This window comes from Gobius niger (assembly GCF_951799975.1).
Source record: "Gobius niger genome assembly, chromosome: 20".
NCBI lineage: Eukaryota > Metazoa > Chordata > Actinopteri > Gobiiformes > Gobiidae > Gobius > Gobius niger.
This window is the reverse complement of record NC_136871.1, coordinates 23988707-24008268: the sequence shown is the minus strand read 5'-3', so window position 1 is coordinate 24008268 and position 19562 is coordinate 23988707. Positions and strand designations below refer to the sequence as shown.

General features: G+C 41.0%; 2 protein-coding genes across 2 annotated transcripts; both read left to right on the top strand.

Annotated features, from left to right (window-relative positions):
- The first annotated feature begins 739 nt into the window (after positions 1-739).
- On the top strand, positions 740-6621 carry zmynd10 (zinc finger, MYND-type containing 10). Its single transcript, XM_079579526.1, has 12 exons — positions 740-859; positions 1851-1962; positions 2037-2153; positions 2216-2269; positions 2338-2487; positions 3445-3533; positions 3662-3756; positions 4028-4200; positions 4846-4971; positions 6056-6177; positions 6287-6412; positions 6494-6621. Exons 1-12 carry the CDS (start codon positions 771-773, stop codon positions 6597-6599), a joined length of 1359 nt encoding a protein of 452 aa, XP_079435652.1. The 5' UTR covers positions 740-770; the 3' UTR covers positions 6600-6621.
- Positions 6622-7182: 561 nt separating this feature from the next.
- On the top strand, positions 7183-19035 carry LOC306980244 (ras association domain-containing protein 1-like). Its single transcript, XM_079579529.1, has 7 exons — positions 7183-7333; positions 8153-8499; positions 9010-9134; positions 17336-17440; positions 17517-17790; positions 18045-18160; positions 18832-19035. The coding sequence occupies exons 2-7, from the start codon at positions 8181-8183 to the stop codon at positions 18976-18978; spliced, it is 1086 nt and encodes a 361-aa protein (XP_079435655.1). The 5' UTR covers positions 7183-7333; positions 8153-8180; the 3' UTR covers positions 18979-19035.
- The last annotated feature ends 527 nt before the right edge of the window (positions 19036-19562 follow it).

The following is a 19562-nucleotide window of genomic DNA, read 5'->3' as shown; positions in this document are numbered from 1 at the left end:
CAACAATAACAAGATGGTATCATGAAGTTTATTTGTCAATCCATGTAAGGGAATCGTTCCATTGCAAATGCCTTAAACAGTTGTGTCATCAACTGTGTTAGAAAATGCCAGCCATGATAAACTACCATGATATAAAAGAAAAAAAAACTAAATTAAAATTACACTGCGCAGAATAGACACAAACTAAGTACTAAACAGAACTACTGTTTGCAATAAAATTATTGTTAATTATTTGATAATCATTAAGCAGTAAAGATTTAATTTAAAACAAGGACAGTGAAGTACATAAAAGGGTTGACATGAGACACATTCCATACAATAACAGCAGATGCAGATGATGCGGGGCACAGAGGCAGCAAACAAATGTCTTATTTTACTCCAACTTGAGTAATAGTACTTTAAACTATAGTTTGTGCTTTTATCTGTACATCAAAGTTCTTCAAGCTCTAAATAATGAGAACGGGAGACACAGCACAAGCGCTAGGCAGGAACCAGGATAAAGCTTTTTACTGTTGACATCAAAAGATTCGTGAAGATGAAGATGTACATAAAGCACTTTAGCGCTAACAGAGCGGCTCAGTATTTAGGTCTAGTATTTTCTCTGCCGATATTTGCGTGCGCTGTTACTGCCTCGCTCTGGTCAAACTGCGGTACTGCAGGTGGTACTGTCACCATGGCGACAGCTAAACTTCAACGGGCTGACTCTCACTTCGAACAGCGCGAGTGTTTTTATTATTGACAAAGTGATTAGTGTATTTTCTGAAAATACGATGGAAACGTCTGTACTTTTGCCGCCCGAAGCGGAAGGTTTGGTTCAGAGTTTGAAAACTTTCCCTCTCGAGGACGTGGGGTCTGCAGGGTAAGAACAACTCAAACTGCCACCGCCAGCTTATGCTAGTTTGTGGCTCATTCCGCCAAAACGATGGCTTTTGACAAAAACTAAGCCTTTTGCAACCAGTTGTTGAGAGACAACTATTACATAACATTATTTAGATATTTTTTTGTAATGTTTAATAGTTTTGAAAGAATTTCAACAATAGTATTTTTAAGAAAAAGAGAGAGAGAAATGAAATTTCCATAAAAATGTGTTTAGCCTGTCCCCGCCTGTGATTTTTCATCTTTAATAATAATGTATAAATTGTAACTAGAACTACAAAATAAACACTTAATTACATTGTCCACTAAGAGATCTCATTATTTTACTGTTTTTAAGTATTCAAAAATGTTATTTCTATCAAATATTTGCAGTTTTATGTGTGTAACTAAGGTTTTGTCATGACATCACAATCAACGATCCCACAATCCCACGATCTAAACCATCAGTGACTCTCTCTGTCTTCCATATTTTACTCTATGTACTGTTTGTGGACATCATCCATCATTCCTGTTACCAATTTTTAATGTGTAAATCCAAGTATGATAGGAAAAATCCATTCCAAACATTTAAAAGAGGGACTAAGATGGCCCCCATACATTTGTGTACGACTAAACATATCCCAATTTAAAAAATATCACGAAAAATCATTTTTAAAACAACTTTTTTGGGGTGGTTTTAAAGCTGAAAAGGCAATTTGGCGGAATGACCCTTATACAAGTAAATAAAATTGTCCATGAGACTCAAACGCTTGCTTATCAGGGTAAACTGCAGTAGATTATATTATAGTCATAACCGGTTTGTCGTATTTGAGCTCGTTATACTTATTAGCAAGGACACAGAGAACTGTCTGGGATATTTCTGGAACACATTTGATATTGTCCAGCAGACCTGGTATTGACTTACCCAGACTTGTATCGGATCTGTTGTCCTATTTTGTATCTAAACCTTTGGAGTGCACTTCTGTTGTTTGCAGATGGTTTAAACAGCATGAAACCATGGAGAAACTCAACATGCAGGCCATTATAAGTGCTACTACTGCCGTGCACGATGAATTTGTCAAAGAGCTTCTGGTGTCACATGGAAAGGTAACACCTACATTTACATTGAATGGATACATGTTGTTTGCTGTAAGGTTTGTTGATATTCTTTTATTTTCTAGATTGCTGTTCTTGTCCATGAGCTGATCCTAATAGAAGTCTGGAAGCATAAGATATTCCCTATTTTATGCCAGCTACAAGACTTTCAACCCCAAAACACATTTCAGCTCTACATGGTGGTAGGTATCCTGGCAGTCAATGATGCTGTAAACATGTAACATAAAGATGTTGTGCATTTCAGATGCACCATGAGGCCACCATCATAAACCTGCTGGAGACAATAATGTTCCACAAGGTTTGTCCTCATGCAGTAACACAGTCATAAATCACAATCGACACTAACAGTCTGCTCTTTGTATGTAGGACTCATATGAGGCAGCTGATGACTCTGTTTTGGACCTGCTGGATTACTGCCACCGTAAACTGACTCTGCTTGTCAGTAAAGTGGCGAGGGAGGGAGACACAATGCACGACCAGATCAACAAAGGGAATGTTCGTGTTTCCCCAATGGAGGTATGAAAATGCAGTAGAGATTTGATTGTCGAGTGACATTTGACACACATCTGAATTGATTATTGTTGCTTCCAAATATCACTCAACTCACTCAGGAAGGGTATTTTTTTTTTTTTTTTTTTATTGTTTAGAAAATTATCCAACTAAATCATGAAGTCATCTCCTAAAATATGACTTGAACACCTCATAATCCTGATGTTAAAGCGACACCGCAAAGAATTTTACCCAATACAAACATTTATTTAAAGTGATCCGTAAGTTTGCAAAGTGAGGAGAGATAGAGTCAAATTCCTCCCCTCTTTAACCAGAAAGCACTTCTTTTTTGCAAAATGAGCAGAGCAGGAACAGAATTTTCAGAAGTAAACAATCAAGCTCCTCCCCCTTCTTTCCTGATTGGACCAAACACAGGAAAGCTCGTCTCATTGGTCAAAGTGGTATCCCGTTTATTCTGATTAGTGTCTGAAATCAGCGAAGGAAGGGACTTTTGAAAAAATACTCTTATTTAACAATACTTATGTTACCTCACATGTCAGATCCAGACGGTCAATAAAACACAATCTATTAAACTTGTAAAACATTGAAATTTACAGACTTTTTTTTAAATCACTTTAATGACAGACATTTTCAGCATTGACAAAATGTTCAAACAAACATGAGCCTTTGCTGTGAGCGGCTCACCTCTCCCGAGACATAACTGTAACTAAGTGGGTACGTCTCCAGCTCGTCTCCATGGAGATGTTGACTGAAGTCATGGAGTTTGAGGTTTAAACAGGTTAGGTCCTCGTCCAAGTGCATGCTTTGATTACCCACTGTAAACAAAGCATGTTCTGTGTTGAGCTGGTCATTAGGAGCATGTTTTGTTATGATGGCAACAGTGTTGTCCAAAATGTTACGCAGTGTGCCTTTAACTTGTTACATCGAGTTGAGACCATTAAAACCATTATTTTCTCTTGACAGGAGCTGCAAAATCATAACACTGTCTTGGAGTTTGGGATCTCCCTAAAGGCTCTTTCTGTCCTGCGTTACATCACAGATCACACAGACAGGTACGCAACTTTTCAAGGCACAGTATACTGCCAAAAAGAATCGGCTGTATTATACATACTGTATATTCTTCGATCTATTATGGATATGAGTCACATTACACTTCTTTCCCTTCTGTTTCCCTTTGCAGTATTAGCGTTATAAACCACATGCTCTGCACCCACAACATCCCCTGTGTCTTGGTTCAGCTCATCAGCTGCCGTCCGTGGAGTCACTTTAAAGCAGGTTCATACAAAATGCAAATCATGCAAAATCTCAGATGGAGGAAGAGGACTAAAGTTAGCGCGTGGGGAGTCTAGGATGTGTGACTATTACTATTCTACATTTCTCCTCAAATTGAGCCTTTTAGATGATAGTTGACATTGAGCTTTGTGCCAGTTTGTGTTGCATATAGGTCCAATAATGACAGTAATATTTCCTTTACATGATGAACACTTAAATATCACATTGTGCAGTAGGATTCTAATGTGCACTACGACTTCTTCTCATGCTCAAGGTCGGGTAGAAAAGTACATAAATAACAAATGGCAGGAGATTCCTGTGGAGGATCAGTCAAAGATGACCAAAGTGGAAGGCCAGGTCTGGATTGCACTGTACAACCTGCTTCTTAGTGAAAAGTGCCAACAGAAGTATGAGTTCAACAATTACAACAAGAACCAGCTTCTAAAGGTAAGTCCAAATGCATCGAAAACCAACAGAGCAAGTCCCTGTGACAAAGTACATGGTCATTTCTTTACAGGTCAGACTAATAAATGATTTTCTTTACTTAATAAAAAAGGAGACATTCATACTACAGACTATTCTTTTACATCAACAAAGCCCCCCTGTACGCTGATATTAGATTTTCAACGGGTAGTAGGGGAAGAAAGACAATGCAAATGAACACAAAAGAGAAGAAGCATCAAATACAAATACCTAATTTTACATAACCCTTGTAGATGTTTTGTAAGAATAATCCATCTATATAAAAAGGTTTAGTTGACCATCTAAAGCAAGTATGTTGTGTCTTCTTTTATTTTAACAGAAGTTGATGTTTACACTGGACTGTTGCTCGGGAAGTGCCAGATCATTGTCCTATAAGTTTATATCAGACCTCTCACTTTTGTTATGACAGGGACTCACCACAGGTTGTTTTGACCAAGACGTTTCCTTCAATTATTACGTACATGCTTTCTTATCCTGTTCCTGTGTCATTGATTATACAACCGGCCCTGTGCACTCTGCTTTCAACAGTGCAAGCCTCATATACTTACATTTTAAGACCAGCATTACAAAGTGAACGTTGTCAAATAATGTTTGTATATTGTATCACAGCTCAGGGGATTTTTGACTGAGGTTTTGATCGACCAGCTCCCTGCCCTGGGGCATTTGCAGCGGTTTCTGTCTCATCTGGCAGTCACTGACCCGGCCCCTCCGAGAAAGGGGCTTATATTGGAGCAGGTGAGAGGACACAGGATTATCAAATATACAAAACATGTTAAAAGAAACAACTTTCCTTCTTGTTTATGTGAACACCTCTGCAACCAGGGGCGGACTGGGACTGAAATCAGCCCTGGACTCTGACCAGCCTGCCCCAAATTAGCGTAATTGAGGACTTCCACAAATACATATTTTAACCTCTTACCACCCGCATTTTCCCTAGTTTGGCTTTTTATCATTATTTTTTTGATTGGTATCATCATCATCAGCAAAAAGAACTGGAAAGGCGGTCGAAGAAACAGAAGCAAAATCATTCATATAAATAATGAATAATAATGGTCCCAAAATTGAACCTTGTGGTACACCATACTCCACGGAATTCCTTTTAGATTCATGTTTTTTTTTATACTGGGCTTTACCCAAATCTAAAAGCTTCTCGACTGGAGAGCAACAATGTAACGCCTCATTTGAAAGCTAAGACCTACAAAAGTGATGGAAACTTTTCGTCACGTCGCCACATTTTTGTCATATTTTTGTTGTTTTTTTAGCTATTTTTTCTATCATTTTTGTTGTGTTTTTCTCACGTTTTTGTTGACTTTTCATCCCCTTTTTTCTCGCTATTTTGATGCTTTTCTTTTTAGCTTTTAGATTTGGGTAAAGCTCGGTTGAGGCGGGACTGGTGGCCCTAGAGCCAGTGGCCCTTCTGTGCTCTTCCAGTATGGACATATGGCCAGTCCGCCCATGTCTGCAACCAATACAAACACATGCGGTTGAGAAAAGAAAGGGCAAGGATAAGCACATTGGTATACTATGCATATTATGTCACAACAACAAATTAAACGGCAATAAAAGAAAAGAAAAACAAAAATTTGAGATTTGAGCGTAGTTTGTTTTTGAACCGATGGCTGCATGTTTGCCTTTACTTTCCATCACAGTGGCCTCTGCAATGTTCCAGGATCGATTGTTTTGAAAGGTCAAGTAATCACTGATGAAAATGTCTTCCATGTAACATTGATGATATTACACTTGTGGAACGCCTGACAATGTGGTCGTTCAGATCCATGTCTAATTTTGTGTCTTAATTGCGTTGTTTCATCATGGACAGATACCGGTCATGTGGAACCATATTGTGACTCAAAACAAGGGGAAGTACAGAGCCATAGCCAAGTATCAAGTCAAAGAAACATTCAGCCCTTCTGACAGTGAACTGAGGAAACAGGCTGAAAGGTAATTTTTAAAGCTATGTCAGGTATTTCAGTCATTTGATGAAACTTCTTTTTTGTTTCTTCCATGACCCACGCTCGATAAAGCAGGACTTTTGTTTGCTCTGAAATAGGCTGGCTCAGACATACAACCTAGACGTGATGGAGAGTTTGTTGCCAGATAAACCGAAGTGCGGATCGTGTGGGAGAGAGGCGACGAAGAGGTGCTCCCGATGTCAAGGCGAGTGGTACTGCAGCAGGTGAGGTGACGGCTAAACGCAAAAAGAGATTCAAAATAAATGAATGAACACGTCTGCGTCTCTTTTGTGCGTGTGGTGCAGGGAGTGTCAGGTGAAGCATTGGTCCAAGCACAAGAAAAGCTGCCAGCTCCTGGTTGAGACCACAGAGAAAATTCAAAAGGACCTGCTGAGAGGATGGGCTACTTAAGATTATTATTGTACCACCAAAACATGTTCCAGATAGAGTGAAACAACATTGGATGAATTTTTTTCTAAGTAGTATTCACAACTTGTATAAAAGTCACCCCAAAAATGGAGATTGGATGGAGAACAGCTCACATCTACTTTGACCTATGTTGCCCCATGTGATGTGTACAATTTCCCTTAAAAATGTATCTATATAAGTGTCTTCATGCCCCATGTTGAATGTTGTATGGGATGCTTTTTCACTTTTATGCAAACTAAGCAGACCTGTCCCCTTTTGCCTACATGTGTAAATAAAGTTAAAGAAAGTCCTACAGTTACTTACAGAGTGCACATTGTTCCTTTTAATGTGAATAGGTCATATTAAGTTTCTTTTGAGACACTTCTCTGGGGGTGGGGGCTTTACGCCCACTCAGCTGCTCCGGGCTGAGGCTCTCGTGTCTGCAGAGAGCGCACTCCGGATGTCAGCAGTCTCCTCATCAAATCACTCTCTTCTTATCATGACCCGTTTCCTTAAACTGAAACTTCATGCAAAATTCGGAACTGGAAATCTCAGCGTGTGACTACAGCCCACTTTTTTTTGTGTGTGTTATTGTTACTGTGTGAAGTTGCCTAAACTAAAACTAAAGATGAAGCCTCAACTGCATCTTGTTTTCTGAAGGCAAGCAGCCTTTTCGCGGATGGAAGTCTCGGACATTTTAGAGCACGCCGACTATGAAATACTATTCTTCTGTTTTGGTAAGAATGTTTATGTTTTACTTCACTGAATGATTGAGTAGCAAACTCACTCTCTTTAGCACCTTTTTTCTTCAAAGCTAACTTTCTCCGTTGCTTAGATACACTAGGACGTAGTCACGCTGACGTCCTCAGAGGGCGCAAAGCGCGCAAAGCCACGCGTACAACCCATTACAACCCGTACAAACAACCACAATCACTTTGTTCAAAACCATCGTAGCGTTTCTACCAGCTTTCTCTCCGAGTTGTTAGATGGGGCATGCAAAGAGGGTTTGTGTAACCGTTCTGTTATGTAAATGAGATACAGCTGGGTACTGTCATCCCCTGGTTTGTAAATCAGAAACGTGTCTTTGGCACATTCTGTTCTTAAATGTTAACAAGAGAGCAAGTGTAGGGCTACATTTAAATTTATAATTCTTAAAAATAAAACAAAAACCAGCCTGTTGTGTGTTTCTGAATGGACTTGCATTACATGATTATAACTATAGATTATTATGGCCAATGTGTTTAAGCACATCAAAGCTTCTCCTCTTAAATCACACATTATGGCTGTAAGCTGAAAATGATTAAAATCTTTACTCTCATATGCTACTTCTTTTTTCTTTTCCTTTTTTAAACTCCTCTGATCAAGCTGCCCTGAGACAGACTGAGAGACATGACAGTCATTTTTTGCCAGCGGCCTCTCAGATCACGACCACTCAAACAACCTAGTTTTGGGCCTGAAATAAATAAATTGCATTCTCTGCCTATCCTTCACTGGTGCACTGAAAGTTTACATTTAGAATCATCCCTGATCACATAATACATTTTTTTTTCCACTAGTGAAAATGACTGGACTCCTCTTCTGACCATGGCTTTGGGTGAGTTGATTGAGCTCAGAGACCTGGTGCAGGACCGAGACCGCATCGAGCTGACTGGCTCATATGCGCCCCGCTCCCCTCCTCGCCTGGAGAGAACCAACGCCTTGAGGATCAGCGCGGGGAAGGTACCTGAGCTCCTGAGCCGGGTCGGGATCATCCGGGTCCTGAGTAGCCGCAGTGACCCCCAGCCCTCTGAGGAGAGCGGAGAGGGGCACAACTTCCAGCCCTGCAGCCACACTCAGCCCACCTGGTGTGACCTGTGTGGGGACTTCATCTGGGGGCTGTACAAGCAGAGTCTGCGCTGTGTCAGTGAGTTGAACTACTTTGACCAACAATCACTTAATTGCAGTATTTTAACATTCTTTAGGGCTGTTGGTTTTGTTCTAATTTCCAATAACTCCGTACTCTGTGGTCATTAGCGAAGTACAGTTGCCCGTGGGGTAAACTGACAGAACCTCTTCTTGGGGGGGAGACGAACACAGCATGATGCTCTTGTCAAGTTTAGTTGTCTTTTGTGTGGTTGACTCATAAGCTGTACATGCGACCTAACAACACCCCTGAACTTCCTTTGCATCACCCCAAAACCACTAAAATGGAGAAACCTAATTGAGCTGAACAGAAATGCAAAACAGTTGCATGAAATGGAAGACCACATTTTAAAAGGTTGGCCCATATCGCAATCACAAATGTATTGGCATTGCAAAATATGAATCATGGGGCTTAAACTGTGTCATACATCATTCCTTAAATCTTTAAAAAAAAAAGCGCATATATGAAGTTGTGATTTTTTTTTTCTAAGTGTCTGTTTCTTTCCAACAGATTGTAAATTTACTTGCCATTACCGCTGCCAGTCCCTGATTCAGCTGGACTGCATCTGGGACCAAGGCTCTTTGTCTGAAAATGCATGTGTCGTCGAACACACAATCGAAACAGACACAGACGTGGTAAGAATCTTCCTCATGTGCTCTTCCTGTATTCCACTTAATTATGCTCGCAGCTGTTTGAGCAACTGGGCAACACGTGCTTCGTTTTTGAAGATTATTAAACAGTTTGTGGCGAAATAGAGGACCTTTCTAGCCACTCCTAGCTCCACTTTTGTAAACTGAAGCCATGAAAATGACATTGCAGCCATAAAATGTAGCTGTAAATGGGAGAGATATAATATACACGTGCTCTTTCTTGTCTCTCAGTTGACATACCGTATGTTTTGCTTATACAATGATGTAACAAAATATGTACATGAGATATGCTTTTGAAATTCTTTAGTGATGAAAAAATGTCCTTGGACCAAAAAGCATAAGAAGAAATGGCACCATATCTTGCTCTCAGATAATCGCCGCTATACTGTATGGGCACAATAGGGGGCAGTGGAGGGCGGACATTTTAATCTTGCTGTGGGTCACTACTATTGGTAAATATATCTTAACTATAGCATCAGAACACTTTATTGTGAAGTCTCTAAATGGTTGAAAAGAGAATTCAGTGAGGTTATGATAATCACAAACTCTATTGTGGCAATGAGAAAGAATGTTACTTCAATATTTAGAAAAGAACATGCAGTACAACTAATGCTCTTTTGTTATGACTGTGTTTAGCACATCCACTCTGAAAGAGGAAGTGCGCCCAGTGGTGTGCATATTTTTTCCGTCATATCTTGGTGATTGTGACCATGTATACACTTAATCAGCCTTGTAAAGGACATACCAACCTCACAAGCCATATGATATCAGAAAGATAATGTAATATTCAAGGAACACACCGTTACATTTGAAGTGTGTGCAGGGCCTAAACAGTTAAGAAGTTAATTCGCTAGATAATGTTCTGCAGAGAAGTGTATCTGTTCATTTTGACAACATATTTTAATTCAGTTTTATTCTTAGTCTTTTGCAAAAATGTCATTTCATTTTAGTCAATATTTAGTCAAATACATTTTAGTCTAGTTTGAGAGAGAAAAGGATAAGAAGAGGCCCAGATAAAAGTGTCATGCTTAATTGAAGCTTTAAAACACTATTTTCGATACTTCAGAGAGTAAGGATTTTAATCCTGGGCTGGTCATGAGCGCTCCGTGTGGGGCAGCGATGTGAATGACGGGATAGAACCGTGAATACAAGCCTTTACTATTGGCAAACGATCATGAACTGCACAGAACAGGTCCGGCGAGGGGTTTTAAAGGTCTCGAGGACAGTTTCGCAAGTTTCTTGTTCTATCTGTGACGCAACACAATCCAGCAGATAGGGATTGGAGCGCTCCAGTAGTAGAAGATGAAACAACCAAAGTGAACTTTTTTACTCAAACTGCGTGGATGAAATTAAATACCAGTCCAGGTGTGTTTTCGACGTGTTATATAGCTTGGTATAAATATTTTAAAAAGTAAATTTTGCACAATGTTTCCTATTAAACCAAAAAAAAATAAGACTTGTTGTGGAATTTAGATCTTTGTTTAGATCTTTGCTTTTGGCAAATCACTGTTGCTACAAGCTCTGTCCTGTTGACCTTGCCAAGTCACACCGTGGCTCCTTAGTCTTCTGCACGTCCTCCAGACTTGATATGTTGGTGTGAAAAGCCAAGTCCACAGATTGACAATGTAAAAAGAAGAACATCCTTTAGGCGTTTCCCTCAGGGGGAAGTACACTCCCATTTTGCATTTAATTATGTTTTTTTTTTAAAGTTCCAATATGGCAAATTATATGTGTTTTAGGAAGCAACATCCAGAAACATTTAAAACTGTGTGCTCTATCAAATATATGTGCACAACTGGAAATGCAAATGTTTTTATTGCTTGCACCACAATACAAAATGTCACCACCGCGACCAGGAGGCACCCGAAAGCCTCACCTGGCTCCTCTCAATGTGCAAGAGCAGCGGCTCTACTCTGAGCTCCTCCCGGGTGACTGAGCTCCTCACCCCCTCTCTAAGAGTGCGCCCAAACACCAAAGGACAAGATTGTGGATACAGGTAATTGGGAACCTGTATCCACAATCTTGTTTAATTAATACAACAAAGGAAAACACTTTCATGAAATTACATTTCATACACTGCCCTTAGCTCTTTTCGACATTTGCAATGGCATTGTTTCATTCCAACTCTGTGTGTTGTATTGATGGGAGTCTGACCACTGTGCAAAACCTTCAACACAATGGCCCTCATTTATCCAACTTACGTACAGTGAAGTCAGAGTGTATGTGAGGTGTACGAAAAATCCTACACCATGTGTAGGATTTACACTGATTTTAACTGAACACTAAACCGTGCTGGAAAACAGATTTAACAAGTGCGCACTTTCACAAGTGCGCTCTACTCTCCTTAAGGGAATCGAAGCACGTCCCATAGCGGGGCTGTCTTTGGTCTGGACGGGTTCGTTAGATTCTCGTCTGAGCTGCAGCTCTGCACACACCTGTTCCCTCCCGGAGAAAAGCGCGGCTGAGGCTGAGAGAAGCGTATCCCGCTCCGGCTCCAGGGCTGAGTCTGTGATCTAAGCTTATATTTCCTTTTCTCTTTTAATTAAAGATCACTTTTCATTATTTATTTCTTGTTAATTCTTATTTAGGCTATTTTAGCAAATGTAAACTATGCTGGATATGCTGGATTAACGTGGATTTAACGCTGGATTAATATGCTGGATTAACGTGGGTTACTGACCATATTCTTCCAAATGCATGAATGCAATAATGTAGCTTTTTAATATGTTAAAAACATTTATTTATCATTTTCTGGTTAAAGAAATATTCTTTTTCCCCCTTGTTCCATGCGTTCATGCCTTCTGATACGCGAATATTTTTGGGTGTTTCGTTCTTCTTTTGTTCCTTCTGGCGTACAGTATTTTGCAAATACACCAAAATATACACCTTTTTTTTTTTGGCGCAATGTTGACAAATGAGGGACATTCTAAATATTCTCAGAGGGGTTAAAGGGATATTTCAGGATTTTTGACATATGGCCTCATTTCCTAGTTACCCAGAGTGTTGCTGATCTCTGGAGATATTTTTTATTGTTATTCAAGCAGTTCTTATATTTGAAGAGTTTTGTGGCGCTAGGCTTGTGCTAGGCTTGCGCATTTCTATGGTATCAGCTATTCTGCATTAAAAAAGACTGTTTTTAATGCAGGCTAGCTGGAGAAAAAAATATCTCCAGAAATCTACAACACTCTGGATAACTAGGAAATGAGGCCATGTCAAAAATCCTGAAATATCCCTTTAAGGTCTGTCCTCTGTGCTGGTAATGGGTGAAAGTACTATGCTCCCTGGGGCGCTCTTTTACAGTTTGAGCCAGATGAATCCTGGCATTGTCATCTTGGAATATGCCTGTGCCATCAGTGAAGAAAAACATCAATTGATGGAATAACCTGGTCATTCAGGTCCACTCACCTGATTCTTTGAGCATATGTTGGTGGCTTTGTTTAGCCCAAGCACTGTACTTTAGGTTGTGTTCTGTGATCTTGTTAGTTTGGCAAATCAAGAGTTAATTCTTTTCCTTATCTTTGCTCTGCAAGCCCGTGAGGAAACATTACCCTCGCATGTTGTTTTATGACTGCCTGTGTGACCAATTATCCAGTCACATGACAGACTTTAACCCCATGTGCAGGGGGGGGGGGGGGTCTGTGCACCATAGCAGCAGAGGGCGAAAGGAGGGAGGGGCAGGAACGGAAGTGGTCGATGGTATTTCCGCTTGGCGTCCAATGGCGACTGGTTACACTTTTTTTTTTTTTTTTTAACAGAGATGTGATTGCAAAATAAAAATGCTGTCAAAGTACGTGTATACATAAGAGCATATTCACATGTTTAAAGGCCAGGAGGGAGACGTTGAACCAAAACAAAACAAACATAAAAAAGAAAAAGAAAAGAGGGAAATACAGAAAATAAAGTCATAAAGTCATACAGAATAGATCAAGACAGAAAATGGGGATTTTGAATCAATACATTATGATACAGGATGACATATAGCATTTACTGTGTTAACATGTGGTATTTGCAGAATGGGCTTTGATGGCTCTTTGATTAGCCACAGTCTTTATTCTTTTAAGATATTGATTGAGTTCAGGGGCGGACTGGGACTGAAAAACAGCCCTGGACCAAATTAGCGTAATTGTGCACTTCCACAAATACATATTTTAACCTTTTACCACCCGCCCTAACATTAACGAGTGCATTTTCCCCAGTTCGGCTTTTTATTATTATTATTTTGATCGGTATCATCAGCAAAAAGAACGGGAAAGATGGTCGTCGAAACGGAAGCAAAATCATTAATATAAATAATAAATAATAATGGTCCCAAAATTTAACCTTGTGGCACACCATACTCCACGGAATTCCTTTTGGATTCTTGTTTTTTTTTATACTGGGCTTTAACCAAATCTAAAAGCTTCTCGACTGGAGAGCAACAATGTAACGCCTTATTTGAAAGCTAAGACCTACAAAAGTGATGGAAACTTTTCGTCACGTCGCCACATTTTTGTCATATTTTTGTTGTTTTATTAATGATTTTTTTCTATCATTTTTTGTTGTGTTTTTCTCACGTTTTTGTTGACTTTTCATCCTCTTTTTCTCGCTATTTTGATTTGTTTCTTTTTAGCTTTTAGATTTGGGTAAAGCTCGGTTGAGGCCCTTCTGTGCTCTTCCAGAACGGACACATGGCCAGTCCGCCCCTTGATTGAGCTCGTTTATAAAATGATGTCCATTCGGCTTTGTTTGTGCCCACTTAGTTTAATGAATATGATATTTGGCCAGGTGGATGATAGTCTGAAAACCATGTGCGGGGGGGGTCTGTGCACCATGGCAGCAGAGGGCCAGAGGAGGGGGGGGCAGGAACGGAAGTGGTCAATGGTATTTCCGCTCGGCGTCCAATGGCGACCGGTTACACTGGTTTTGTGTATTTTCTAAACTTCCAACTCAACGGTCTGGGAGGAGCTTGGGAGATGCGAGGGAAGCGGCGGCTCGGAAGGGCGGGGGGGTCGAGCGACATCCTGTTTCACACAGTCTGTATAGTCACTGGAAACGTGGCCACCGGCGAGAAAATCGACTGTAGCCAATATATTTAGCGGCGCCTCTGATATAGGTTAGTTTTTGCGATACTTTGTGCCAATTACGCGTTTCGATCATCCGCGCGTAAAAACTCCGCGTCGCAGAGTATCCACATAGACGTAGACATTTATACTTTGTGATCTGGAAAGAAGATGGCAAAAACCGAGAATAAAAGTCCGTCTTTCGAGATGACATGGGGAAGTTCCACCAGCAGCGGCTACTGCAGCGACGAAGAGTCCGACGCCGAGTTCGAACAATTCTTTACTGCGAGGACGTCTTTCTTCCCCAAAACCAAGAAAGACGAAAATATCGTTGCTAAAAAGGTGAGACGCCAAGTCACACAACCTTGAATTGTTGAACTAAAAAAGAAAAAAAGTTTTAAAAGTAACGGGAAGTGGAAAACGGAACTGGCGCGGTGGATGCGCATTGCCATCTTTATGTTGAAATAACCTCTTTCGTCATTTCTTAAACCTTAGAAAACTTACAATGCGGGTCAAACAAACGAGAGGCATAATAATTTGGTCTTGTCAACGATTTCTAGGTCTGTGATTTAAATGTAACAACGCCTTATGTTATGTTTACGCACAGCCATCATCTCTACGCCCCGTTTATAGACGTCTACATTAGCCCTGGCGTTTATTTTTATCCCAATTTGTCTCACGTGTCTCTTCAGTTTAGTGAAGGTGTTGCTAAAGCTGGCTCCCGTGGATTAGTTTGGTTTGTTATAGTAATTAAAGTAGCACAGGGAACTACTACTACTACAGGGAAAGTTTGCAAACAGAAGTCTTATTTCTGTGTTTTAAACAAATGCTCTGTGTCAAGGTGAGTGTAAGGCTATTGTGCATGTCAGTAACTATTATAGAATAGGGGGTCTAGTTATTGTGGAAAGTAATTGTGAAAACGCAGCAGTGGGAGTATCCACCCAAAATACCGACATGGTGTGAACAACAGTATTGTGATGATCTATGACGTAGGCGCTCGTCTCAAGTTTCTTTACTCCCACCACTGTTTCCCTTGTCTTTCAGGTTGTTTTTTATCTCCACATCTAATTAGTCATGGGATCTCCACGGATGCATAACTTATATCTGAATATTTCTTGTAGGTGTGGGGCGTCTTGCAAAACACCAAAACAGACGTGGTGTACTGGATTAACATGATCATTGTTGAGAAACCGCGTTACTCTTTATGTGGCACTCCCCTGTGAACATGTTAAGGCACAGATGGCATTTGTTTGTCGATTGCCATAACAAGAAAGCTTAACCACTGTGGATTTTCTGACACTCTAAATAGGGGTGCTTTAGTCAGGCACTTTTGCCCCTCATGTTCTGGGGGCCTCATTTGGAGCCAATTCAGTCCTTTGCATCCTTCCATCCTATGCAATTTTTTTTATTTGCATTACTTTTACACAGGATGCTCTTCCTATTGCGCTCATAAAGTGCACTCTGTTCAACCCTATGGATAACAAAGCTTAAATCTCAACAATATGGTAAAAAACGGTAAACGGTCATCATTTATTATTAGATGTAGTGCTTTCCCATGCACCTCAAAACGCTTTACAAGGACTCAACCAACATGTTAGTTACTAATATTGACCGATTAATATGAATTTGGAACATTTCTATTGTGCAATGGTGAACCAATGACCAATAGATGACCCGATCATCCAGGGGCGGACTGGCCATATGTCCATTCTGGAAGAGCACAGAAGGGCCACCGGTCCGGCCACTCACTTTACCTTACCCATACCCCCGGGCGAAACCGAGCTTTACCCAAATCTAAAAGCTTAAAAGAAAAGCATCCAAAAACAAAAATGTGCTGGAAAAGCAACAAAAAAGTGACAAAAACACAACAAAATGGGATGAAAACGTGACGACAAAGCAATGAAAGAAGCGATGAAAAAACAACAAAAACATGAACCCCCCCCCCGAAAAACAAGAGATGAAAACACAACGAAAAAGTGACAAAAAAAGTGACGAAAGCATGTCAAAAAGCCACGAAAAAGTAATGAAAAAGCAACAAAAACATGACAAAAATGCAGCGACAACGTGACAAAAAATTACAATCACTTTTCTAGATTTTAGCTTTCAAATGAGGCGTTACAGTGTTGCTCTCCAGTCAAGAAGCTTTTAGATTTGGGCAAAGCCGAACTGGAGACAATGCTCTCGGTTAAGGCGGGTGGTAAGAGGTTAACATTATGTATTTGTGGAAGTGTCACATTTACGCTGATTTGGGCCAGGCTGACCAGAGTCCAGGGCTGTTTTTCAGTCCCAGTCCGCCCCTGCAATCATCTATCCTTGCGTATCTATGCATGCTTGGGGTTGAATCATATGCTTGCGGTTATGCTCTTTATAATATTTGTCTATTTTTCATACTGTTTGTGTTTCAACTGAATCTAATGGCTCAAGGGAAATGCCAGTTGGTGAGTGCATGCAGGAAAAACCTAATTGGTGTAACGGTCCTACAGATGCTCTGGGCCAAATGTGCATGACTGAGCCATGACTGGGCAGCTGACTTCACAGGATGTCTGTCTAAAACAGGGGAGGGCATTGTGTATCTACCACTTGTGTGAGCGAGTGAAGAGGGGAGGCTATTTTTGTATGAATAGTGAGCAGAGGAATGCTGCATCGGGACGTTGGTTTTGGCCGATACCATTGGACAGCTGCAAGGGTCCAATGTCTACTCTCTCTGCCTCTCTCCCTTACCCCCTCCTCTAGAGCAGAGGATATGAGCCACCAGGCAGGGGGGGGGAGCAGGGAGGGCTGATGTCATTTTGGTGTGCGCTTGTGACAGGAAGTTGGGAAGCTGATGCAATAAGTTTTTTCATACAGACCGATCAAAAGTAAAAGTAAATGATCTTCTCCCAAAATTGTTGAACACTACCGGTACTTTTTTCCCCCCTTCATACATTGTAGAGACGGTAATTGATCATTTGTCTCAAAGTGCTTTTGGTTATCATCAAATCCCACCCACTATGAAAAAGGCTGTATTAAAAAGTAGGTGTTAAAAAAAGAAAAGAAAAAAAAAGTTTCCTAAATAACTGCAATCTTCATCCAACTTCCCATCGCAGTTTGACTTATTAAGCAATACTGACATCTAGTGGCCTAAACGCGCAACTTCTCTTTCTACAGGATGAAAAGACTGACTGGGGGAAGCCCGAGTTGACGACCCCTGACATTCAGCAAAAAGTGAAGGAGTACAACGCCCAGATCAACAGCAATTTGTTCATGAACGTGGTGAGTAGTTTATTACATTATACAATTCTGTCTTCATTTTCACTTGAGCGTTTACTATTTTCCTCCCGTCTTTCAGAATAAGGATGGCTCTTACACAGGGTTCGTAAAAGTGCAGTTTAAATTGGCACGGCCCGTGTCAGTTCCTCCGCCGAAGAAAGAAACCGGCAGGAAGTCCGCGGGGGTGAAACGCCGCACTTCGTTTTATCTGCCGAAAGACGCGTCCAAGCACCTGCACATCAGCTCGCGCACCACGGCCCGCGAGGTCATCGAGGCCCTGCTCAGGAAGTTCACGGTGGTCGACAACCCCGGCAAATTTGCGCTGTTCGAGAGGAGCGAACGGCACGATCAAGGTATGCGCTTTTCTTTGAATCGTTTTCTCTTAAATTGATGAGTCTTCCTTTTCATGATGGTGCCTTGAACCAACATAGCTCAACACAATGCAGTTTGTACAGATCAAAGTCTGCTTATGTATTGGTACAAATGACAAAATGATCTGATCCTCAACATGTTGGGATGTCATCTAAAACAACATATGCAGTACCTAAAATGATGAGCACTTTATTTATCGTGTTTGTTCATTGTGTCTTTTCCTTTTTTTTTGCAGTTTATGTCCGTAAGCTGTCTGACGATGAGCGACCTCTGCGTTTGCGTCTCTGCACCGGACCCAATGAGAAGCTCCTGAGTTTTGTCTTGAAGGAGAACGAAACTGGAGAAGTCAATGTATGTACATAACCTAGCCTTTGCATTGAGATAGACCTCTTGAAATTCAATTTAAAAAAACAAAACAAAAGGCGATGGAATCTATTGAGTCAGCGCAAATCACCTACTTGCCTTGTCTGACTCTTCAGTTTTTGGCTTAGACCACCCACCTTATAGAAGTGCATTGACAGCATGTATCCACTTCGGTCTTTCCCTGCGCTAACAGTCTGGAGCAGCTCTGGAATCGCTCATTGGCTATTTTCATGCTGTTGACAACTGGTGGATCCTATACTAGCATTCCTATATTCAAGAAAACAAGTGAATATGAACATAGCCATGAAGCAGAAGAAAACAACACATCAAAGATCATCATGACCTGTTTTTGTAGATACTTTACCATTGACTCTGTTGACAGAGCTTAAAACCAAATTCAGTCCTTTGCTTTTCCTGTTAACTGTTCTCTGCCTTACACAATACATCAAGCACTTTGCAATTTGTGGAGTGGAGTGGGCGTCCATAGATTGAGCTAGTTTTTATTCATAGTTTTGCATTGACAGTTGTTACGAAATGCTCTAGATACTAATAGCACATGAGGTCTACAAGAAAATGGATCGTTTAATTTGCTTGAGGAGGATCCTGTAGCCAAACAACTCTGACCCTCCTCTTCCCCCCCCCCTCTCTCTTCCCGACAGTGGCACGCCTTTTCGATGCCCGAGCTGAAGAACTTCCTGCGTATCCTCCAGCGCGAGGAAGAGGAGCACGTCAAGCAGATCGTACAGCGCTACGCCCTGGCCCGCACCCGGATGCAGGAGGCCCTGTCCGGCTCCACCCCAGGCTGACCCTCACTGCGCCCCACCCCTCAACCGGGATTTTAAACGTGCACCTTCGAGGCTGGAACCTACCCCAGTCACGGCTGCATTCTAAAGATCCTAGAGAAACCAAGTGAAAAACGCCTCTTCGGTGACTGAGCGAGTGAGAGAGCGCGAGTCAGAGAGAGAGACAGTGCGGGCGCGGACTGTGCGTGTGTCGTGAAGTGCCTTACACCTGGAGAGTCTGAAGTGCCTGAATGAGTTGAGAACAGACGAGACCTGGCAATGAAGCTGATGCTGGATTTAGTGTAGCCTTTGATACATTTAGGATGGTAATCGCAATGTCCTTGTTAGGGCTGCACAGTTGTATTGAATAAAAATTGGAAACTTGGAACGTAACTAACAAATTGTACCAACTGCCATTATTTAGGCAGTCCTTTTATAATAAAACAAAAAGTGTCCACAAGGTCTAGAAGGTCTTGCGTAAGATACTTGCCAATCTGGTAGTTTAGACCTGTATGTGTATTTTATGAAATCCACCCTATTTTGTGTATTAGTTTATCAATTCATATTTTTTATTTTTTTTTTATTTCAAAAAGTCACAATTTTATATT